Raw genomic sequence first — 24414 nt, forward strand, 5'->3', positions numbered from 1 at the left:
TGGAACGAGCTTCCTTTAGAGATTAGACAGGCCAGTTCTTTATCCGTTTTTAAGTCACTCTTGAAAACCCACCTCTTTACCCTGGCCTTTGACACCGTGAGATGTTGGTTTTTATTTTAGTTGATTCGATGCCGTTTTATCTTGTTTTTGTTTTAATATAGGGCTGTTTTAATTTTGTGTTTGTGTTTTATTTATTTTGGTTTTTTCTGTTATTCTATTGTTTTAACTTCTTTTCTGTACAGCACTTTGTTCCTGTGCTGGGTATTTTAAAGTGCTTTATAAATAAAATTGGATACTGTGTAATGAGGTCAAGCATGTCATTTCTGTCCATGCTGAGGTTTCTACCTCATTCTTCGTGCATAGCCTCCAGTCATCCTGCTCTAAACATGCACATAGACTGAGCCCATGTGGGCTCAGTCTACTCCACAATGATAGCATGTCCACACAAAGTTGCCTCCCACTTTTTTTGATGTACTGCCACTTCCTACTGTAAAAGCTAATGGCTGTCAGTTTAAAATAAAAAAATAAATAAATAAAATAAAATAAAAAAAACCCACACATGCTACTTGAGAGCTTTTATTGGTAGTTACGAGTGATGGCTGAGGCCTGAAAAAGAAAAGGGGAGAAAAAAAAAAAAAAAAAAAAAGGGGCAAAGAAATGGTTAAGAAATTAACTTTGAAGTATATAAACAAGACGTAAACACAGCTGTTTTACTAGTCAGACAATCATCTTGGCTAATTTCATGCATTTACTGTGGTGTAACTGAAAAAACAGGAAATGGCTCCGTCTGAATTAATAATTCAAAACTGTCCTCATTACTAAAACATTGTCCTGCTGTCATATGGAACTGTAGCTACTACTGGCTCTCTGGCTGTTCTCGGAGAGTAGGCGGCTTGTGAAGGAGTTCATTCATGGCAGTTTTGTTGCGATCCACCCGAGTTCACAAGAGTGTGCTGGGTGATTTGAGGACAGAGCGCTAATTATCCTCACCGTCACTGGCCAAAGCATCCTTCAACACAAGGACCATCACGTGGCGAGCAGATTTCAGTCGAACACATGAAGTAGATCTGAGAGGGAAGAAAAGTAGAGCAGGATTTAATGTTGTGTCCAGTCTCCAGAGTGTGCAGCGTAATATTACAAACAGCTGCTGGCAATTGAGATGGGGCCAGAATTTGCAGCTTACAAAATGGCTCCTCCACATCTCATTAGGAATGCTGCCTAAGAGATTTAGAGATATAGCCACAAATAGTCTTCAGACAACACGTTTCCACTAGATGAAAAGATAACTCATCTGAACTGGCACTAATAGAGAGTCTAACAAGCACACATTTGTTCACATTTTAACCAAATTAAGACAGGAAGCCTGGATACTGTACTGTGCAAGAGTCCCGAGTCACCCCTCATGTCTTTACAGTTTCCTTGCAAGGAGTCACACTTGTAATTTTTAACATGTGTTAAAACAGTTTATACCCAATAAGTGTATCCAGAACAAATGTTGTACATGTATACATGTCAACTGTTATGTCACAGGACATTATGAAATCATGTTTATCATTTCAAGTTTGATTTTAACATGCAGGTCTGTGTCTCTGTAAGCTTTGAGCTAACAGAAAGGTGTATTTTTGCAAAGCCATGGCATCAAAAAAAAAAGTCATATCCCAATTTAACAAACAATCCTATGTCTACAGAAGTATTTACATGCCTATAGAGTAGCCCAAAACCATTATATGCAGAACTCAAGTGGCTGTGTTCCTGCTTACCTCTTCATCCAGATCCTTAAACTCACCATCAGGAAGGAACTGGAATGTTGTGATGGTGAAGCGGCGGGTCTGAGCATCAGGAGAAAGTGGCTGAGGATGCGATGGAACAGCCTGTGGCGGTGCTGGGTCCAAAGGGTTGGGACATCTGTGGAATAGATGAGAGCCAATGTGATAACACGTTTTACTTTCCATGTAAAAATCAAATATTTGTGAGAAGAAAGTTTTGATACTCCTACGGACCTCTCCTCCTCCTACGAGCTCAGTTTTTTCCCCTCCTATGTTCTTTTCACATTTTTAAACCTACCCATTGTACAGCAGCACCCACACAGCTTTTCCAGAGCGGGGGTAGGCCACGCAAAAGTGTACCAGCAGAACTAAAGTGGGATCTGGAGAGTTGAGGAGCCGCACTTCCAGATTGAGAGGCTTCCCCAGCATCATCTTCAAGGGCTGGTGATACTGTGGGTAGTACCTTTTGTACTGGTCATCTGCCGTGTAGGTATATAGGAATAGCATTTCACTCTTTCATAAGCAAGCACAAGATCTCAAAGCTGAACTGGATGCAGTTTAAGATATTCATACACTGCCTAAATATTTAATTTCCCAACAATTGTTTGTTATTCAATTATTTTTCCAATCCATCCCAACCAGTGTTGAATGGTTATTTGATATTAAAAAGCATTTTGTCTTGAAATTAGTACAATTTACCTTCAGCAATCCTTAGCTGAACTCCAAATGCCCCATAGGACTGAATTTCAGGACCGAGGGTGGGAGTTTTAACTATGTAGCTCACAGTCAGAACTGTTCCTGGCATGTACCTGCACTCCACCAGCAGCCTGAGAATTAAGACAGAAGATGTGATAAATAATATCTAGACAGTTTAATCATTTGTCATTTCTTCATCTTTGTTGCATGTTATTCATCCACCAAACTGTCCATCATGGAGTTATTCACTCCATCCTTCAGTGACATGACCGAAGCTTTCTGTGAACACTGTGGGCATATTAAAGGTAAATATGGGTCTGACCTGACAGGAGAATCTCTTGTGATAGTGCCATAGTTGAGGCTGATTGCCTGAACCATGTTGATGACTTCTACCATATAGACAACAGTTTCCCCCAACATCTGTTAGGACGGGGAAAAGAAATTTCTTAATGCAAACCAAAGGAATCATGGAATACAACTGGACTTTTCATTATTTTCCCCAATTAGCTATAGACTCATTAAATCAGCACTCTAGTAACTATAGGAAACACTAAATATTAGAAGTAAATTTGTGCACTGGTCAAATCTCACCACTCTGCGTGTCCCACAGCCATCCATCGGGATCTTAAACAAGGCGTAGTCAGAAGTCACTTTCTGAGGTCTGCAGGTGAAGTTGCCGGCAGCGACAAGCAGGGCAGGGGAAAGAGGGGGCTCCGTGATGGAGGCAGGCACAGAGAAGACAAAGTGGCGGTCAATAGTGCACTCTGGAGGGGGATGCAGAAAGACAAACACAGATACACATGCACAGTTATGTAAAGGTCAGATGAACCAAAGGTCAGAAATCTCAGGAGGCAATTGATAATGAGACCCAAGGTATCTTATACCCTTTTCACATTTTGTGTCACTGCCAGCTTGAATCATGCTGCGCTGGCCCTGAATATCCCTCTTCACACATCCAGCAGCTGTAGCGCTTACATTTCTGCACCCAAAACATCTCAAATGTACTCAGCTAAGTGGTGTGAAAAAGCCAGTGGGGACGCAGACTGCAGCTCACCATCCATGGGGTAGTAGCAGGCAGGGGGGTGCTTGTTGAAGCAGCAGCCCATGGAGAGGCACTGTGTCTGGGATAGAGAGCTGGATCCACAGGGGAGACGCTGTTCGTGAGGAAGGTTGCACTCTGAGGGACAGCACGACAAATGTCAGCCACACAGTTAAAATAACTCTGAATGGCCAGGAGAAAACATCCTTTGGCAAATTGAACAGCCTTTCAGAGGAGTAAATATTAAGTCTATCTACCTTGCCTGGGCCCCGAGATGGTAACCGGACAGGAAAACTGAGACTCCTTTTTGCCATTTAGTGTCATGTAGATGACAGTGATGATGTATAGTGTACCCTTTTAGAGAAAAATGTTTATACCAGAGTTAATAGGCACATAAAATAGTCAATTATACAAAAAGGTCATATGCTCAGTGTGAAATCCAAGTCAATACTTGCCTGCACACTCATGTGGCAGCGTGAGTGCAACTGTAGATTCAAATGGATTTTGCCATCTTTGCCTTTGCTTGCAGAGTACCCACATTGCTTTGGGGCATCCTTGAGGTTCATCTGGTTCCCCTTGATGTCTGAAAAATACATTTGGAAACGCACAACAAGTTATTTTTGTGTGCACTTTAAAGCGGCACAATTATAGATCTCAGCAGGCGTAAGGGGCTCCGTTTAAGCACTCCCCAGTCAAAATAAAGACCAAGTCTGCCACTCCCACTCACAGTAAACCAAAGCCCCTGAACTATGTAGTAGGCAACTCATGCAGAGATGATGGCAAACATATGCACCTGGAACGCATACACCACCACACAGACGCACACACCTTTAACAACTATTTCTGAAATGGGACCAAAGGGGAGCTCCACAGTCATCTCATGAGAAGAGCAGAAGATTTTAGGCTTTGGAACAGCAGACGGGCCGATCCCATCCTTGGTGGTGCTTGGTGGGGTTGGTGTGGGTAGTGGGGCATCTGTAGCAAGATTGTCAGAGGGGCTTTGAAATGGGCACTCCAGGTCCACAGTCCTGTACTGCGCCATGGAGAAGTCCCAAAACCGTAGAGGTAAGGAAATGGTCGTGGGAGTCTACAGCAAGAGAAATCAAAATCAATAAGAGCAACCACGCATGGTTTCAAGCGCCTGTATTCAAAAATAAAGTCTGCCAGTGGAGGTCACAAAACAGTTCAGCAGTTGGGTTGCAGAGAACATATTTAAAAAAAAAAAAAAAAAAAAAAAAAACTCCACCCAACACAGATGCATGCAGAACCAGTGCTGCATAGTCCATATGGGATTAATCATAAATATGCGCTGCTGACTAGGAAGAACTGCCCGGCTGTGTTCTATATGCAAGCAGGACTTGCTGTAGTGACAACACAAATGGTGCAAACTGCCATCATCAGCAATTCAAAATAGCTTTATATCTTGCCATGTTGCTGTAGAGGACTGCAGTTCATCTGTGCATTTGTTCCCCCCATCCATTTATTCATAGAGTAATGAAAATTTAACAGACAAAAGAAAAATGGAAAGCAACCAGGCAACAGACTCAGAAATTAACAGTTTAACCAACACTTGAATAATTTTCCTGTCAGTCTGTCATTGTGATACCACTCAATATCACAGTACTCAAGGATTCCCTTTGAGCTGCCTTGTTTTTAATGCATGTGCCATTTTATCCTGCATATCCAAAACAATCGTCCACAAGAACAAAACCACTGACAGGTGAAGGAAACATCGATCGTTGATCATGTCATTACAATGCTGTGTTCTCTTTAACCTGCTGGAACCTGGCATCCTTTTGGCTCATTAGTATGACAACACCCACCTAAACACCATTACAATCTGAGCAGATAGAGGTCAGGTGTCAATGCCATAACAAGTCAGAACTGCTTTGATGGATAAATTGAACCTACACAAAATTTCAGGAGGTGGTTCTAAAGTTGTGTCTGACCGATGTTGACGTCTCATTCCAATTCAATGACTACACGCCTGAAGTTGGACATTGCATCATCAGCAACATTACGCGATTAAAAGACATACAACGGCTGCCTTATTTTCCAAGTTAGACATTTTCAATAATGCACACAGTTGGCATTTTGGGAATCAGTGTGCTATGCTCCCATTACAAAACACACAAAGCAACAATGCAAAAAAAACCCCACAACAAACACAAAAATGACAGACTAAACGCACTGATCCCACCTGTAAGTAGCTGTGGCAGGCAGGCAGAGGAGAGTGGAGAATTACCCCAAAGCCCTCAGTCATCTGTAGCATGTACCCACAGAATGGAGCCACACTGGAGACGAAAGTCCAGATGTTTGTTTGGTCTGGAGTAGGAACCAATATTAGTTAGATAACTGCAGATTACATACATTTTTCATCTTGAAAGTAAAACCTGATTCAAACATACTGACAGTGTTTCTAAGCTCATCTGGGAAAAGCTACGTTATTTCAGACGTAAATGCACGCTTATTTTAAAACCATGGTTTTCTCCAATGTCTCTGGTGACAAAAATAAACAAACCAGCTTGTTCTTTCTGAAAGTCAGATTCTAAATTCTTACCTTACTATAACTGATTAATTATGAATGCAACAATAAAAACATACGGAAGCTAAACAAACAATGTTTCACCGTGTTTGAAAGGTTTAAATGTTAAAACATTTAAACAGGTCAGAGCCTGGTTAGAAATTAATTTCCACAGGAAATTATACTTGAGTCAGTGCGCCCCTGCCTCCACAAAAAGTGATGAAGACAAATTGTGTCGAACCTTCCACTAGAAAAAACTAAATCTTTGAGGGAAAAAATTAATAAATTCTTTAAAGCCATTGTAGGTTTCATCTTTGGTACATAAGTTTTACTAAGTTTGAGACTTCTACATGGTAAATGACCTGTATTTGTATAGCGCTTTACACTACATTTAGTCACACACACACACACACACACACACACACACACACACACGATGGCAAGCTACATTGTAGCCACAGCTGCCCTGGGGCGCACTGACAGAGGCGAGGCTGCCGGACACTGGCGCCACCGGGCCCTCTGACCACCACCATGGGATACATCACTGGGTTTTTTTTCCCCTTAAGTAATTGCACAATTTGTATGTCTAATGCAGCAAACATGACACCTAGTTAAATACTTATTAGTTATGAGTTAGAGTTATGGTTTAAAAAATAAAATAAACATACATGTCAAATATTAAGTATATTTTGCTGTGATTTCTTCAGCAGCACCTCAAATCACAAATATACCTGACTAAGGATTTCTTCTTTAACCGAGGCAGCTGGCAGTAAAATAATATAAAGTGTCACAGCTAGTCTGTTTATCTAACTACTTGCCAACACAAAGAGCTCTTATGTTTGGACAAACACCAACCTTTGACCTGTATAGAGTCTGGGTGAGTAAAAGGCAAGAAAGCAACCATCCTCCCAGTCATACACTGGAGATTAGGAGTCCATGGAGAGGGCCCAGCTGGGGTTGTAGAGCTTGTGGTGGGGGGAGTAGTAGTGGTGGTGGAAGGCTTTGGTGTCGTCACAGGTGGTTGAATCTCTGGATACCGAGGCAGAGGGGGGTGGGGTGGAATGTAGTGTGGTGGGTAGAGAGTATGATAAACATGGTAAGGATAAGAGCTACATATTGTGTGACTGTAAGGCAGACAGATCTCTTGTGGAACTGGTTTCTGAGGTTCCTCATTGGCAGGTGTTGGAGATTCAGCTGGTTGTAGGTAAAACAGATTTGAGAGAAAGTTGTAACCCCTGGTTTTAATAGGGTCAAGTGGAGCAGCAGAAGGTTTTTGGTAGGACACTGGCCAATAACCATAATAGGAGCTGTAAGAAGAAGCTGGAGGACCTATAGGCTGTTTAGACTGAGATGGAGGAGGATATTGTGGACCAGGAGGCAGAGGAACAGGTGGCTGGTTTACTGGTTCAGGATAGTAAGGCATCTGAAGATAGTACTGAGGGTAAAGAGGATGTGATGGAGGTTTGGCTGGTTTTGTAAGTGGAGGAACAGTAGTAGTGGTGGTTTGAGGTGGTGTGGTTGTAGCTGGTGTCACTGTTGGGTAGTAGAATGACATATGGGAGTAATCAAATAGATACTGAGGAGGTAAATTAGGCACTTGATGTGGAGACTGTCCATTTTCAAGTGGACGAGGATTGGGATCAGGCCTGGCCAGCACCATGACTGGAGAACGGTAGTGAGAAGGTGGATATTTCAAGGAGCCAAAAGAATAAGGTGACTTCCCAGGAAAATTGGGCTGGTAACCGGGAGGACTGTCACCAGTGGGCTGAGGTGGCTCTTTGGCTTGTGGCCCAGGAGGGTAGAGCTGGAGGAACTGGGGCAGCTGGGGGAACTGGAGACCAGGATAGCTGTAGTCAGGATAGCCCGGAAATTTTCCGTGTTCTGGGGTTGGAGGTGGAGGAGGGGAAGGTCCAACGGGATCTGGGATGTTGGGATACTGAGGGTTGTCGGGAGACAAAGGTGGAGACCAAGGTGTAGAGGGTGCATAGGGGAACCAAGAAGTGACTGGGCAGGAGAGAATGTATTCATTATCACCAAATACAAGCTCAAGCTGGAGACCATCCTGTGGGGGGGGGAAAAAATTAAAGTGTTGCAGATATTATTGCACGCAAACAGTCTGGTAATCCAGTTAAAATAGGAAAACTTACTCTACTGGTGAAACAAGGAGCACTGAAGTAGATGAACAAAGTATGCTCCTCAGACTGGGAGTCTATATAGTACGCACACTGTTCAGATACAAATGGATGCAAAGCTCCATTCACTGCAAGACATTGAACATACTTTTGTTTTTGTTTTTTTACTCAATTGACAATGAAAACCACCAGTGTTTAAAAATTGCATAAATTTCCACTATTCTTCAAGACCAGAAGCATTAAGCTATCTCCTAACTTTACATAAAATACACACACAAAACAAAAAACCTTTCACTCCCAATGCAGGTATATCCTTCTCCTGTGCATGTATCTGCACTGCCATGCCAAAGGAGGAGCAGAAGACTGAGGGTGGTGAAAGAGGGAACAAGGGTGTAGGAGTGGATATCCGAATTGGGCAGGAGAGCTTCAGCGGGGTGCCCCACCACAGCAGGGGCAGCATGTAACTGTTATTCTGACAGAAAGCAGCACGACAAAGTCAGGGGCAGTTAACACAGACCACGAGAGACGATGATGGGCGTCAAACGCTGCTGCTGGTACCTCCTGGGTGATGTAACAGGCGTCGTATGGCACCATCATCTCAAGGTCACTCCACGATGTCCTCAGAGTGTAACCACAGTATGGAGGCAACTGAAACACCGAGATCGGAGAGGTTCCCACTGTAGAAACAAAAAGTGTAAAGAACTGTGGGGGGGGGGGGGGGGGGGGGGGGGGGGGTGGTGTGTTGTTTTTTTAATTTCTTATATATTGAAATCACATGTGGTGAGCCCTCCCTCTGAATATAATGGTATAATGGCACAAAAAATAAAATAAAAATAAAAAGAAGTACCCCAAAACAAAAAAAAACAAAACACACAAGACATGTCTTCCAACACCACAAACTTACCTCTGTCCACTGACAGGTGTGTAAATCCTTGACCGGAGGCAGTGAAGACCATGACATCATCATCACACTCCACCAGAGGACTCATAGCCTGCCACTCAGAAAAATGTGTACTGGACTCAGAGGATAGGCCCAAAACCTCCCCCTGAAAACCTAGAGGATTAAAAAGCCAAATACACATCAAAGATGTAGTTCTTGTCTTTAAATTACCCACCCAGTTTGGCATAGCAGTCATTAGATGTGCTGGGTATTGTTTGTTAATGATAGAAATGTGTAGCAGAAGCAGAAGTGACTGTTTTATCCTTCATGCTGGCTGCGCCCTACATTTCCCAGAATGCAAGTCGCTCACAGTTTAGTTTTCAGGTGTGCTGCAGCTATATGGGTATCCTTACTATACCCGACCCAAACTGACTCAAAGGAATTCCTACTGAAGCAACTAAAGGCTTAATAAACGCCAGCCTTTACTCACCACATAAACCACCTGTGAATAACATATGAGAGTTTGAGGTTAACCTGTAAAATCTGCTTGATGTCCATGTACAGACTCTGGAGTCGAGGACTTTGGTTTCACGCTAACATTCCCAATATTCCAAGACAAACTCTCGGGCACAAATTTGACGTCTGACTTCTTAAGGTCTTGTGCACTAAGATGTGGGTGTGGCTCTCCAGATCCAGGCTGAAGTTGAAGCTTGTGAAGTCTCTGTTCGTTAGATTCGCGCAGATCACCATATCCTGTCCCGGTGTGCTGTCCAGCTGGAGTTTTGTCCTGTTTAATCCTCTCCCCTTCTGTAGCTGTAAAACCATCCTCCCACTGTCCTAAACTTACTGAACAACACAGCTGAAACACGTAAAAATAAACAGTTGCCACAAATAAAAATATACTTTTTCCTCTTTTCTGTTTGCAAGACATCGCCGGAATGGACGCTTCTTGCCCGCGTGCGCGCAGAGGGCCTCACCTGAACGCGAAGGTGATCAATTAAGTCATCAAGCACGAGCCAATTAAAAAGCCTGCACAGAGAGAGAGCGAGAGAGGCTGTCGAGCGAAAGGCTTGATGGGAAATTTGATAACGTTAGCACCAGAATGAATATGTTTGCAAGTCTTTGGGTGAGTCTGGCTGTTATTGTTTTAAGGTTATATTATATGGTCCATCAGTTTTAGTATGTTAGGTAATTTTTAACGTCATTTCTAACAATTCCTGAAACTCAAAGACATCAGAACATTTTGGAAGCTCAGTATTTTGTAATTTTTTTATGAAATTAAATACAAACTTAAAATATTACCTAATTATCAAAGTAGTTGATTTTTACTTTAAAATTCGAATTGATGAAATATTATTGTGAAATGTTTTGTTTCTTGCGGACTTGTAACTATGGGGGGGTTTTTTTGTTTTTTTTTTTAAATAATACTGTTTTCTGAGTTGCAGTGTTCATGGTCTGACAGAGATGGAAGCTTGCTTCAGTCACTGAGTCAAATTTCAAGTTATTTTCTCAGCACTCCAGGAATTTTAAGGTACCCAACTTAAAATTTGTCAACAAGGAGGAGGCAGACAGGGCGACTGGAAGTCCCTCAGCATTTTTATTCCTTATTCCATATTTACATGATTTGGCGAAGAGAGTCGCGAGGTGTTAGGACACGAGGAGGAGATTCATGGGAGCGTGATAATGGTGGAATATTTCTTGGCTGTTGTGCCGCTGCTTGAGGACGGGGCTAAATCCTAAAGTTAAATGGCTTTGTTAATAGATTGGACGCCCTGTGCCGCGACAGTACTGCAGGGAGCTGAGGAGACTGGTCTAAGAAGAGCAAAGTGATTTGATGTGGGAAGATGGGTGTTGCAACTATTTCATCACATCAGTGTTTTAGTTGGAGGGGAAGAGGCGGAGGCTTTTATTGGTCTGCTAAGATAGCAAATAGAAGACTTTATGAGCTGTGCGCCAACACTGGAGGACATTAAACGGGGCTTTAGAAAAACGTGACCTTCTCCATAAAACTGAGATATTTTTAAGGCCAAAAAATAAACAGATTAACCAAGAAAACAGCAGACAAATGATTGTAATAACCTTTATTCACAGACATAATTGAAAAGACTAACAGTTCAAAGTTTTCCCCAAAATACACCCCAGTAAAAGATAAAGATGAGCTCGCATCGATTCCTTGGGATTTTAAACTAGAAGCAGCTACTTCTGCATAATACCCTTTCACTGGACACCCACTGCACAATGGATGTTAGACTGCACACTCTGCAGAGGCCCACATGTTGTGACAGGAATAGAAAACTCCACTGAGTCAGAAGTGGCATAAAATGGGAACCAGCGCTGCTCCGCACCCACTCAACATTTACTGTGAGGATATGACGAACCGTCAGGGGTCAGATGTAATGGTTTTGACATCTATTCAGACTTACTGCCAGGAGAAAATGCTTCTCCGAGTTCATTCCCACACCCTCTGACAATAATATAGCTCTCAAATGATTTTCATCTCAGCAGCACTACAATAAAAACAGAGGCCTACACTATTAGCTCTATTATCACCCAGACGCCATTGCAAAAGGTTATGTAACACAGAGCCTGTGAGAAATGTATTCACTTCAAAGGAGACATTTGGGTTGAATGGCATTTCAACTGTGTGTCTGTCATGTATTTACGGCTGCAGCTGATCATTATTATTATAATTCTGGTGATTATTTTGTCAATGAAATTGTCAGCTAAATGTCAAAAAGTAAAAATGCCGTCCTGATCTATCACCGTCAGTTCAGAATCCAAAAATATTTCATTTCTTCACCAAAACTGTAATCACTGATTGCTTGATCTGGCAAAATTCATGCATCCCTCTATATAGCCATTTTCTTCCTCTTATCCAGTTCAAGGTCACAAAGGGGCAGAGCCTATCCCAGTTATTATATTATATATGGTTAACTGCAATCAAGTGATCACACAACAGTGCTTAAAGCATCTGCACATTCACATAAACATAAAGAGCATCCTCTCTGACCAAATAAGGAGGATGCTGGATTGTGTTTGTCCACTTCACTCTGGAGCTGCTGTCTAGCACTGCGGGACGGATCTGACAGTTATACGCTCTGGCCTGATCAGCAGCCACAATCATGAACAAATATGATGAATTTAAATAAGTAATACAGCAGCTGCAGCCAAACACAGGAAGTAAAGCTGGCAAATAAACTGCTGGCTAAGTGAATGTATTGCAAGGCTGATCAATATCTCTGCCCGATCATTACAAATGTATTTGAACAGAAGATGCCTACAGGTCTCTCCTCTTTGTTCTGAGCTCCTCACACTAAACAGGAATGGGCCTAGGGATGCTTATAGGCTTGGCTTTGTATTGTTTTATTATGTTTTTTGGATTTTCACCTAATCAGACATATGTACATCTATAAAAACTCACTGACCACTTTATTAAGGATACCTTAAAAAAGGTGGTTACTGGTTGACACAAATACCCGATCAATCAATCACATAGCAGGAACTCAATGCATGTAGGCATGCAGTTCAGTTCTGTGGATGATAATCCCATCAGAGGTCAGAGGAGACTGGCCGTACTGCAGTAACTCAAATAACCACTCATTTCAACCACAGCAAGCACAAAGGCCATCTCTGAATCCACAACACGTTGACCCTTGAAGCAGATGAGCTTCAGCAGCAGAAGACCAGACCGGCTGCCACTAGTGTTGGCCCAGAACAGCAAACTGAGGCTACATTCACACGGGCTCACCAAAATTGAACAACAGAAGATTTGAAAAACACTTCCAGTTTTAAAAAATCCAAAGTGCTTTACACTAAAATAAAATAGGGGGGAAAAAAAGGTTACATACTCAAATTTCCACCACTGTCACCCGATCCCATCCAGTGAGATGTGGTGAAACATCGTGGATGTGCAGCATCCAGCATCCACACAATAGTGATACTATTGTGTCAATATGGGTACAAATCTCAGAGGATTCCAGCAGCTTGTTGAATCTATGCAAGGAAGAATTAAGGCAGATCTGAACTCGAAAGGAGGTCCAACCCGGTGTTAGGAAGGAATACTTAAAGTGAGTCTATGTATCCAAGTTCCCCCTCTATGAAAAGGTTTCATCAGATTTGGCACACATGTTCACTCTGGCTCAAGGCTGAAGTAATTAAGTGGAGCTCCGTGCTAAACTGCACAAAAATACATCCCCCCTCCTGCTCTACTGTACATTCTCAACTTTCAACACTGAACTGTGTAAACTGTCCGGGTTAGGCTGCTCATACGGACTGAATCTATACTGTCAACAAATGAGGGAATAAGTGAAAGAGCAAAGGAAGCAATTACTGTATCTGTCTTCATCCCGCCTCCTGCAGGATAAAGCCACCGTTGTAGCACTAACACCAGAAGTTCCTCAGTCTCGACCTGAGTCTGGTCTTTAGTGAGCTACCAGAGCCCGAGGGGAGATAAGGGGCCTGCCAGGCAAACAAACTTCACATCCAGATAGAAACGTTCATTTATAAAGCTATTTATGTGAAAATGGGAAAATCCATAACCGCTTAAGCTTGCTTTAACCCAAGACAGATGATGAAAAGCTTTTCTAGATGTGCACTGTCTGACAAGTAATCCCTTAATTACGCGGTTCTATTTGACCAGAGCCGACAAGCAGAGCTATCTGACAATGTCAGTTTAGAATATGACAGTTTCTGAGGTTCAAGTATGACAGTTTGTCTATAACTGAAGCCTCATGTATGTTAACATAAGGCGTTATTAATATTCATCACTGACATTTATTCTCTGCGTTACTCCTACCCTTTTGTTTTCTTATTTAGCAAAGGCTTGCGTTTCGGAGGAAAACTAAATCTATCGGCGATCTATCACGAGTTCATAAAGGTCAGAAAAGGTTTATGTGTATATTATATAAATTGCATTTCTGATGGAAGCTCAGGCCACTGCGTGCCTCATTAAACTACCTGAAAATACCCAGGATTTGAATGTCAGTACCTCAGTATTTTTGGTATTTTACTGCGTGTCTGTGTCTCTGGGGTAATGACTGCCTATCTCAGTCCCAGCTGCTTCAGAAAGCAGCTGCTTTCTTACCAGCATTAGCAAAGAGCAAAACATAACCCCAGTCTGGGCTTCTCTCCACTGGCTTCCTGTACGGTTTAGAATTGATTTATTGATTTCTGCATTTTACTGGCCAGTTTTAAAGCACAACCCTGTAATGTCATTTGGGATTGCAAACCCCCTGGCAGCCTTAGATCATCACGCTGAAGCTTAAATCTAAAGCCGTCTGTGCGTTTGTCATCGGGGCTGTTCAGCTTTGGAACAACTTTGCTGAAGAGATGAGACTTGCAGAACAGAGTAATTTTCTTTAAATGGCTTAATAAAACACTCTGACATAGACACAAAAATGTCCTTTTATGTGCAGTTGTCTTTTATTGTCCTTTTATCATTTTCAATTATCTTTTTATTGTTTGTTACTGTTATTTCTTTTATTGAGTTTATTCTTTTTGTTGGTATTTATTATTTTATATTGACATTTTGGCATTTCTGCATATTTTCTCTCACTCTGTTTTAACCCTACCTTTGCTTTAACCTCATCACTGTTTGCTGGCATCACACTCTGGGTCTCTGTTTTTTACCCCCTGAGTAAAACACTTTGTGTTTTTGAAAAGAAACAAAATGAGAAAGACGGGAAAACTGAGGGAGCTGGACAAACTAAGAATAACAAGAAGAATAACTAAAAATCCAAAACTCAAACAAACTAACTAATGAGTCGAACCAGACAAACTGGCTTTTCACATTTACATTTTAAAAAAGCACTATCGGTATTTACAACTAGAACACAGCAACAAAATTGTGTGCAAGAGGTGGAAATTGCCGAATATTTGTAACTGTCCCTGCTGCATATGTATTTCTGGGAATTCCTTTCTCAAGGCACAAAATATAGGGAAGAAAATGTTTGAATTAAATACACAAACTGATTTACTAATAGATCGTGACATGCAATTTGCTGCTAGTTGCGCCGATATTCAACACAAAAAAGGGCACGTCTTATTTTTTTGCACTTTATATTGAAATGACCTGATGCCTCCTATCCTTAGAAAACAGCACAACTTTTGTAAATCACCTGTAAAATTAACCACACTTTTGAGTATGATCACTATTTGGAGATTGCACTCATATGGTATTTTGTATTTTGTGGCCCATAGTATCACAGTGTTACTAAACTAAAAACACTTTCTAAAAACTAAGAATTCATGAGTTAAAACACCAGAAATTAACTAGGAATTCACTTAAGACCCCCTCCTCCCCCATGAAAGGTTGAGTTTGCAGAAATGTCTAGAGGAATTTAATTCAATTCAATTTTATTTATATAGCACCAAATTATAACAACAGTTGTCTCAAGGCGCTTTATACTGTAAGGTAAACACCCTGCAATAATACAGAGAAAATCCCAACAAGCATATGAACCCCTTTGAGCAAGTGTTTTGGCGACAGTTGGAAGGAAAAACTCCCTTTTAACAGGAAGAAACATCCAGCAGAACCAGGCTCAGAGAGGTGCGGCAGGACAGGACAAAGATACATTGTGGAAGAGATTCAGAGATAAATAATAACTAATAATAAAGATTTGGATCTCAATACTGTGGATGATCAGCATCTACACTAATTAATTGCAGAGAGGTATAAACACATAGTGAGTGTAAAAAGGTGAGTGAAGAAGAAACAGTGCATCATGGGAAGGCCCCAGCAGCTTAAGCGTATTGCAGTAAAACTAAGATACATTTCATTCTGATGTAGCCATAACTATATGCTTAATTTATGTTTAAGCCTAATCTTAAAAGCAGAGAGGTTACCATTAAAACCCTCAAGAGGGTCAGTCCATCACCAATCAGACAACATTTAGAGCATTTTCTGCTTGACCATCTGTGATTTGCATAAAGATTTTATGTCCAGAATTACAACGATTTCTGTCACATTTTAGCTTCATCAGCAAAAGGCCTGTGTTGATTTGAGGTGGAATGACCGAAGAACTACACCTCAGACTCTACAGGCCTCAGTTAGTATATAATGACAGTTAATCAGAAAAAGACTCAGACAGTATGGATTTATTTGAGAGGGCTGCAACACGTCTTCTGTCTTAGAAGAACACGTTTGCAAAGATGAGACCAAAGTGGACATGTTCGGCCACAGTGCACAGTGCCATGTCTAGTGAAAGTCAAACAGGATATCAGCACAAACTCTTCGTACCATCTGTCAAGCACGGTGGTGGAGGGCTGAGGATTTGGGTTTATTTTTCAGCCACCGGACCTGGGTACCTTACAGTCTCTGACTCAACCATGTGCTCCTCTGTAAAGCAAAGGATTTTAAAGACAAGCATAGCTTGTGGGACATGCAAAAATACAATGATCTCAAGCACAGCAGCAAAACTACAGCAGGTTGGAAGAAAAAGATCAAGGTGTTGCAATGGTTTAAAGTCCAGACCACAACCTGACTGAACAGTTGTGATGGGACCTTAAGAGAGCTGCACATAAACTAATGTTAGCAAACCTCAGTAAGCTGAAGCAAAGCTGTAAAAAAACGCTGGGATAAAATTCCTCCACAATGATGTAAGAGACTGAGAAACTGTGTGTGAGTGGCCTGATAGTGCTGCTAAAGGTTGCTTTACAAGAGACATGGTGTAATATTTCATATGTTCATCTGAGGTTGTATTTACCTAATTTTAAGACTCGGTGAAGATAATTTTTTCCAATTGTGTCCTGATATGTAGAGCTAACAGGGAGAGTACTTTCTTTTTATGATGACTGAAACAATAAATAATGAAAACAAAAGTTTAAGCATGCTCTGGCACAGCAGCAACTATTTCACTGTGAACACATGTCACATGACTTGCAATTACTGACTTTTATATAAATATCTTGTGCTACGGATGAGTGAAGCACTAACTTCTCTTAAAATGTGGCCTCGAAACACAATGAAGTGAGCTGGGCGCTGATTATTTTTCAGCCATCTCTTATTTCGGCTGGAGTTTGTCTACATTTGAACATCCATCTTTTCTTCTTTGTTTCTGACGAACATTTGAGGAAAATCTTTTTTTCTTTTTTTTTCTTTCAAAACACAGTGTGAAGTGTGCAAATCCTTGTACCGGCTGGTTGCTTATGGGGTAAACAGAGTTTTTCCAAAGCCGTGACACAGCCCGGCCCACTGAGATCTGCAGTCTGTGTGACATCAAGTAACATGACCTTTTTCTTACTTTTCTTCACTGAGAGGTAATTACATCTCTCAGTAAAGAAACTATCCATGTATTGTTTCGGACAGTATGAATATGTTAAGACCCTCTGATGTTTCAGCAGTTTTTTTTTCTGCTTTCTGGCAGTGGCGCACGAAACATAAAAGTGCATAGCGTGTGAGGCGCAGGTAAGAATCTATTTATATCTTTTTATCAATGGAACGATCTTACTTTCATTTGTTTGTAGCAGTCAAAAATGCATCTGCATGAACACGAATTCTGTTTTTCACTTGCTTGAACGTAAGTCTCAGCCATCAGAGTGAAACTGCTGCTGAATTGAATATGAGCTCCCTGGGGCTCACAATGCACTGCGATATTCCATGCACGGCTTCTTAATGTCCCATCTTTGGAGAAGTCAATTTAGGTACGCAATGAAGCGGCAATTGCGCGTGAGTGGCCTGAAAACAAGTCCAGGATACACTATGGCTGCTCTGCAAGCGTGTCCAAAATGGCATTTTGTATCCATGTGCGACAAAAAAAAAGTGAAGCTACAGCTCACACAGGTGAGCCGCTCAGAGAGAATGAAGATATTTCTATATTAAAAACATTTTCCAGGTAAAACACTAAAGAAGCAACTAAAATAGTGCGTGTGAAGCTGTCGCGTGTTTGTTTGTTTATTTGTTTGTTTCGTTTGTAAATGAATCTGACGATACGCAATCCTTCGAAGATCTTACTCGCCTTTACGCACACACTGGAGTTGCAGGAAGAGGCGACCTGACACCGTTTATTTCATTGGGACTTTTCACTCGAGAAACGTTATGGGTGGGGCTTGGTGAGGGGAAAGAAGAAGAGGGAAAACACGGTGATGTGTGTGCTGTGAATTCAAAGCTGGGTGGGTCCACAGAGTTTCACATTCCCAAATAACTCCCGCGCGGTGCGTTAAAGAGCGTTCAGGTAACGTTTCTGCTCTTTGCTTACTTGTAGAAAGGCGACGGTTTACGGAGCACACTCTGTGAAACCCTCTTACGGATGGCTGAAGTGGGTTTTTTTTAAGCCTGTAGGAAAAACTTCAGTTACTTTAAGCGCAAGAAATATGACTGACCGTGAGCGCAAAAAAGTCCTAAAAAGACGCGCAACTGGAAATTTGGCGCACTAACATAGCGTTGAATAGTCCGTGAGTTTATGCTGTGCTTATTATTGTTTTCTGTTGTCGTACTATCGCGCTCTTTTTAAAGTTATCGACTACAGTGCGGGCCCTGTGTGTGTCATCCGTTTGGGAATGCCGTCTTAACAAATGCGCCTTTATTGTCGACGGAAACGCTCAAAAGACGTAAAAAAAAGAGGCTCAAAGCAAACTGCGGGCGTTTACAGGCGCAGTGATTGGTGCTAATGAATCTGAGCTGATTAAATATAATAAATAATAAATAAACGTAATGACAAAGATTGAAAGCACTGATGTGTTTGACACCAGATGTGTTTTATTCAAAAATGTTTATGCCTGCATGATTTCTGCGGCAAGTCTGGGCTTGTATAAAACGGCTCTCTTCTCTGTTACTGTTATTTCTTTATTTCACACAGTTTCTCTCTCTCTCTCTCCCTGTGTGTGTGTGTGTGTGTGTGTGTGTGTGTGTGTGTGTGTGTGTGTGTGTGTGTGTGTGTGTGTGTAATTAATACTCCCTCATGTACGAGTCCGTGTTACATACGTCTGCGCTTGCAAAATAAATAACGATGTGCCTCCTTCCACTTCCCCCACCCCATTATCAGTTTTCAGAAGGCCATAATGTTGATGCTGGCAGCAATCGTTGTTCTGCACATAACCACCATCATCCTGCTCCTGGTGGCTGCCATTGACAATGTAAGATGATGTTATTTTCTGTATTAACTGGAGGAGATCTGACAGCGGTTTCTAGAAAATGTGTAACATATCTGCATGAACTTTAAATCTTTCCTTTGTGTCGTCAGGCCTGGTGGGTCGACGATTTAGTGTCAGCTGACCTGTGGGGCAGGTGGGACTTATCAAACAATGTGTGGCATTACACAAATCTGAAAGGCTACCCAGAAGGTAAACTCCACAGATTGTCCCCCTGTTAAAGTTAGTGATTTTTCATTATTTATATAATGAAGGGCAAAGATGATGACGGAACAAATCACGTATTACACTGTTTACAGTAAATATTGTCAGTCTGAAATGAGTAGATCTGTAGGTAGTGGTGTTAATACAAACATAAAACTGAAAAGGCCGAATATTTCCTCACGCCTGTGTTATTGTTGACTTTTTTATTATCTTGTTGCTGCAGATTATCTCCAGGCGGTGCAGGCCACTTCAGTGCTGGCCTGCGTTTTCACCATCCTTGCCTTGTTTGTATTTGTGGCCCAGCTGTTCACCCTGCCCAAAGGAATGAGGTTCACCTTCACTGGCATTTTACAGATAATCGCCTGTAAGTTACCTGCAGTCTTGTTTCTTTTGGCTGACTTTATGATTTTCTCTGGAGGATGTGCGACTGACAAACCTGACATATGTGATTTTTGTCTAACTAAATAAGTTAGCACGACGCTCGAACTTAAAGCTTCATAAAGGATGTTGGTAAATAATTAAACTAATTTTTAGCCTCATCCGTTCAACAGACCAATGAGCTCATTGCATGGCGAGGCATCTATCTATCTGTGTCAGTTCACAACAATCACCACTCCTCTTTCAGTACTGGGCAGAGTTTAATCGACTTACACACAAAGGTCATATAATGGCTTCTCACTACATGGATGTGGATGAAGTGGTCTGACTGGTTGACACCCAAATTAGGAAGGTGTGGTCAGGGCTTTCCTGTTACCAGTGTTGATAACATGAGTAATACTGTCAGAGCAGTGACATCCTGATGCGTGCACATCATTTAATTTCAACACTATTATGCAGATTTAGATCAATGTAATCTGTAAAAAATAAGATTTATCTCATAATATAAAATATAAATAAGTCAATTAAATTATATCATTTATTTTAAGTGGGCCAGTCAGATTCCGAGACACTGACCTGAGGCTGGAGGTTGGATACTAAATTGTTATTATTAACATTAACATTATTGACATCCACACCATGGTAATGTTTGTCTTCTGCAGCACGAAACGTTGCATCGAAGCACAGGGCAAAGCTTCAGTTCTGAAAATGCTGATTAGCCTGCTTTTCCTCATAGCAGCCGCCACATACTTGCGTAAATACTTAAAGGCATATTTGCGCATTCACTACCACATCTAAGCATGCAGACACTCACACACACACTAAATCTACCTCATTAAGGAGATATTAATACCACCAGAACTCTTTTGGCCTGCTCTTAATGTAAGAAAGACTTCTGAGAAGAGAGAGTAAAAGCCGTTTCATTTTCATGCGCTAGTTTAGCTTGTATGTATTTGAGATTACTGTACTTGTTATTATTTGTTTTTGCAATTAAGAAAGTGTTGTCTTTTAAAAATATCATTTTAATATGGCGAGTAAAAACAAGGAAAGGGTCTATTTTTGTTTGTTTTTATTAAGAGATGTTTGCAGGTAAACTTGCTATTTTCTTGCAGTTTCTAAACTGAAAATCAATGAACAGTTCATTTTTCTCTTTTGAATATTTGTTATTTCTCATTAATAATAATAGACAGATAGATTACTAAAATAATGGGTAGCTGCAGCCCTGTCGTGTAATCATCAGTAGTCCTGAGTTCAAACACTTTCATTTGGTGCTGAACAAGATGAATCTGCCCTCGATATGACTGTTTGAGAGACCCTTGACTACTCAGTGGATTTGAATTCTCATTAGTTTGTACAAAACAGCGAACCAGTGATTAGAAGTTCTTCACTTTCTGTGTGTACCTCACACATTGCAATAACCAGTGAACTGTGATGGATCAGCAAGGTGAGCGTGTTTGCATCTCAGACACATGAAATCTGTAGAAAATCAGTAGAAGCTGATCTCAGCCACAGCACAGCAGTGTGTTAGTCTTTTAGGTGTCACAAATGAATGATTTTGACACTTCAAATAGTTAACAGTATCACATTTAACAGTGTGCTGCTTCTGTTAATGTCATGAGGTTCACTAGAAAGAAAAGTTGTCCAGCACACCTGCTCCAGCATTCTCAGGTGTGCTGATTTCTCAACAACACCCCCAAACATTTTTGTTTGCCGTCAATGTGCAACAAAGCATCATGTTTTCACGTTTGAGGAGCAAAATCTAGAAAATGTATTCACTCACAAAAGCCCGAACCACCTGTCATGTCTATGCTTTGCTTCCAAGGAGCCAGGCTTTCTTCTTAAAGTAAGCGATAGTTCTCCAGGCTTCCTGGAGGTTCTTTAAAGTTTCATTGGACATTGGCTGCTTTTTATTTTAGTCAAGAAACATTTTCATGCAAATCCTCCCTAACAAAAAGACCACAAACCGAGTCAGTTTTTTGCCACCATGTCAGATGTAAAAGAAAAAAAAAAAGGTCCCGAGTGATTAAAATTTCATGCTTTAAGTTAATTATGCATTATCAGTGATAGTACTACGAGCACATGAGAAACTCACACAAAGTGCGAATGTCATGAGTTCATAACACTGGAAAATTAACAAGGTGGAAGTGTCATGTCTTTCATTTCCTTGTGATTGCACTGGTCACATCACGAGCTTTATCTTATAATAGAAAAATAATTACTTCTTGATTGCCTTGTCTTGGTTGCATGTAATAATAATTTTCCCTCTTGCAGGCCTTTGCATAATGACAGGAGCCTCAATCTACACAGCCAAGCTCCATGTCAATGACACATCTGGAGGTTACGGACACTGCTACATCCTGGCGTGGATCTCGTTTGTCCTCACCTTCATCTTAGCGCTCACCTATTTCATCCTGCGTAAGAAGAAAGAGTGAGAGGAAAAACAGAGGGCAGGGCTCGTTCTCCTCTTTTAGAATTGATGAACACCATCTGAAGCTACGACTGTAGCAAAATGTCCAAATGCTAATGAGAGCCATTTGTTTATACAGCTTTTTTAAAAAAAAATATATATATATATATAAAATGATATGGAGCAAATGCTAACATTACAAGTGTGAAACACATTTTTTCAGCAAAACTGACAAACAAAATAATGTTTTTTCTTTTTAATAATGTGACTAAAACGCCTTATAGAGCTGAATTATTGGGAATATTACCAGAACATAGCTAATAAATCAGTTTAGTCTTAAATAGTAGTAGTAGTTCAGACATAAGTACTTTAAAGGAATAGTGTGACATTTTGAGAAAGGCTTATAATCGCTTTGGGTTGTTTTGTTTGTTGTTTTGTGCTAAAAAAAAAAAATGGCAAGATTGATTTGAGTGAACTTTTGGTCACCTTAGCTTTAGTGAAACAGTCACTGAGCTGTACATGAGCATTTTTGGCTGGGTGCAAACAAAAAGGGGAGACTCTAACTTCAGAGGTGACGGCGGTTTGAAGCCAGTGTTTTCACATTTTCAGTTCTTCTGCTAAGACTGTGCATAAAAGATGGTCACAACTTCCGAGCTGCATTCTTCCTAATGACCAGCAGGGGGCAAATCTGTGCAGCGTGGTTGCGTAGAAGACGATGGGAAGAGAAAACTGCTCAGGAAACTCTCTTTACATGGTCACGGTCTTTGTTTTGTTTTTTAAAACCTTGGTCCTCTTTAGTGTACAAAGTCAAACAATTACCGTATTTCCCGGACTACAAAGCGCACCTGAATATTAGCCGCACAAGCTAAAATCAGGGGAAAATCCTGTTTTGTACATACATTAGCCGCACCTGACCAAAAGCCGCAGGTGTTTCAATATTGACTTATCATATGTAAGAGAATATGCACAAAGCGAATTGTCAGGAAAGAGATGGCTGTTTGGAGACACACCCCTTTTATTAATATTTTGAAAATCAAGTTATGGGTACATATTTGCACATGTGCTGTGCTTCATAAATGAGTAACAAATGTAGTACATAACAGTAACCTACAGCACACCAGAAAAATAGATTCGGACTACCTTTTAGGCTCAGGTGCAGTGACACGGCTTTAACAAGAAGAAAAGTCAGTCATTCACCACCATCTTCCTGCGCACTAAAACCACCAAAGTCCTCTTCTCCAGTGTCGGATACGAACAGGCTCAGGATGGCTACGTCATCCACTCTCAGCTTCTTTCCTTCGTTGTCACTTTCAAAACCAAAGATAATCCTCATTGTCATTGTCGGAGTCGAACACCCTCTGAAGGGCCGTGGCGGTGTCCTCCTCTTCATCATGCAGCAGTCCAGCCCTTCAAAATCCGTTGGTGATCGTGGATGTTTGCACACTTTTCCACGCTGTCAGAATCCACCGGTGGAGTTGAGCACAACTTGCTTTTCGCAAGTTTATCGCCGCTCGTCATCCACGACTCCCGCTGAACGCATAGCGCTACTTTGAAGTTTGTTTTTCGCGCTACTTGTACGGCACTATGTTGCCTGGCGGATGGACATGTGACCAACATACCACTCTTGAACCCCGATCCTTCCGCCAGGCAACGTAGTGCCGTACAACAGCGGAACAAACAAAACAAATCGTCTTACGATATCACAAAAATCATGGAAAATCTATAGAAAAGCCGCACCTGACTAAAAGCCGCAGGGTTCAAAGCTTGTGCAAAAAGTAGCGGCTTATAGCCCGACAATTACGGTAGTATTAATCTCCTACTCAGCAAGATAGTAAATAATTTAGTCCCAAAATGTTTACCAGTTCCTTTAAGGTTCAGAAAGGTTGATGGAGACTAAATCTTATCATTTAATATGTTAAAATTCTAACTGAGGAGTAAAAAACGACAAATAACATTCCTGTTGTAGTACTTGAACAATCAGGAAATAACAATCCTTCATTTACGACTAGCTGTTAATCGTTATTTTACAGCTACAAAAAAAAAAACAAATACATTATACATCAGTCTATGTACATTGTAACCATCATATATTTTTAAGCTCCTTTTTGTTTTTTTTATTATTGTGTTTACTTATGTGTCTGTAGGGGGCTGCTATCATAAGAAAAGTACATGCATTTGTACAAGTGAAAATTAAGTGACCCAGGGATGGAGGACAGAGGTGTCATTGCACCATATTACAGAACTATGCAGTAGAAGATTTTGTTATATTGGAATTTAAGCCATGTTATGTCATTTATTAATA

At 41.0% G+C, this 24414-nt stretch overlaps 2 protein-coding genes across 5 annotated transcripts; one reads left to right on the forward strand and one right to left on the reverse strand.

Annotated features, from left to right (window-relative positions):
• Nucleotides 1–491: 491 nt before the first annotated feature.
• LOC146668200 (uncharacterized) lies at nucleotides 492–10425 on the reverse strand. Its single transcript, XM_085410074.1, has 17 exons — nucleotides 9572–10425; nucleotides 9062–9211; nucleotides 8716–8834; nucleotides 8446–8629; nucleotides 8173–8285; nucleotides 6881–8087; nucleotides 5702–5826; nucleotides 4330–4588; nucleotides 3957–4084; nucleotides 3759–3855; nucleotides 3517–3639; nucleotides 3054–3226; nucleotides 2785–2882; nucleotides 2466–2593; nucleotides 2065–2245; nucleotides 1761–1905; nucleotides 492–1067 (listed from the first exon to the last, which is right to left on the reverse strand). Exons 1-17 carry the CDS (start codon nucleotides 9966–9968, stop codon nucleotides 993–995), a joined length of 3702 nt encoding a protein of 1233 aa, XP_085266200.1. The 5' UTR covers nucleotides 9969–10425; the 3' UTR covers nucleotides 492–992.
• Nucleotides 10426–17418: 6993 nt separating this feature from the next.
• emp1a (epithelial membrane protein 1a) lies at nucleotides 17419–24161 on the forward strand. 4 transcript variants are annotated; one of them, XM_085410081.1, is made up of 5 exons: nucleotides 17419–17441; nucleotides 19018–19108; nucleotides 19216–19315; nucleotides 19551–19691; nucleotides 21977–24161. In XM_085410081.1, exons 2-5 carry the CDS (start codon nucleotides 19034–19036, stop codon nucleotides 22135–22137), a joined length of 477 nt encoding a protein of 158 aa, XP_085266207.1. In that variant the 5' UTR covers nucleotides 17419–17441; nucleotides 19018–19033; the 3' UTR covers nucleotides 22138–24161. The 4 variants fall into 4 exon arrangements, with proteins under 4 accessions (XP_085266207.1, XP_085266203.1, XP_085266205.1 ...); XM_085410077.1 differs by lacking the exon at nucleotides 17419–17441 and adding an exon at nucleotides 18074–18207; XM_085410079.1 differs by lacking the exon at nucleotides 17419–17441 and adding an exon at nucleotides 18093–18145.
• The last annotated feature ends 253 nt before the right edge of the window (nucleotides 24162–24414 follow it).

This window comes from Rhamphochromis longiceps, linkage group LG6 (assembly GCF_057381845.1).
Source record: "Rhamphochromis longiceps isolate RC_006_pf linkage group LG6, R_longiceps_female_GT1.1, whole genome shotgun sequence".
NCBI classification, from domain to species: Eukaryota; Metazoa; Chordata; class Actinopteri; order Cichliformes; family Cichlidae; genus Rhamphochromis; species Rhamphochromis longiceps.

Bases quoted from the DNA above. Each gene is read 5' to 3' on its own strand.
- LOC146668200 (XM_085410074.1), bottom strand. From the start codon at position 9,968: ATGTCTTGCAAACAGAAAAGAGGAAAAAGTATATTTTTATTTGTGGCA. The intron at 8,630-8,715 runs GTACCAGCAGCA...GCTTTCTGTCAG, and splicing joins CCTGTTACATCACCCAGGAG to AATAACAGTTACATGCTGCC. The intron at 8,286-8,445 runs GTTTTTTGTTTT...AATGTCTTGCAG, and splicing joins ACCTGCATTGGGAGTGAAAG to TGAATGGAGCTTTGCATCCA.
- emp1a (XM_085410081.1), top strand. From the start codon at position 19,034: ATGTTGATGCTGGCAGCAATCGTTGTTCTGCACATAACCACCATCATC. The intron at 19,316-19,550 runs GTAAACTCCACA...TTGTTGCTGCAG, and splicing joins TCTGAAAGGCTACCCAGAAG to ATTATCTCCAGGCGGTGCAG. The intron at 19,692-21,976 runs GTAAGTTACCTG...TCCCTCTTGCAG, and splicing joins CATTTTACAGATAATCGCCT to GCCTTTGCATAATGACAGGA.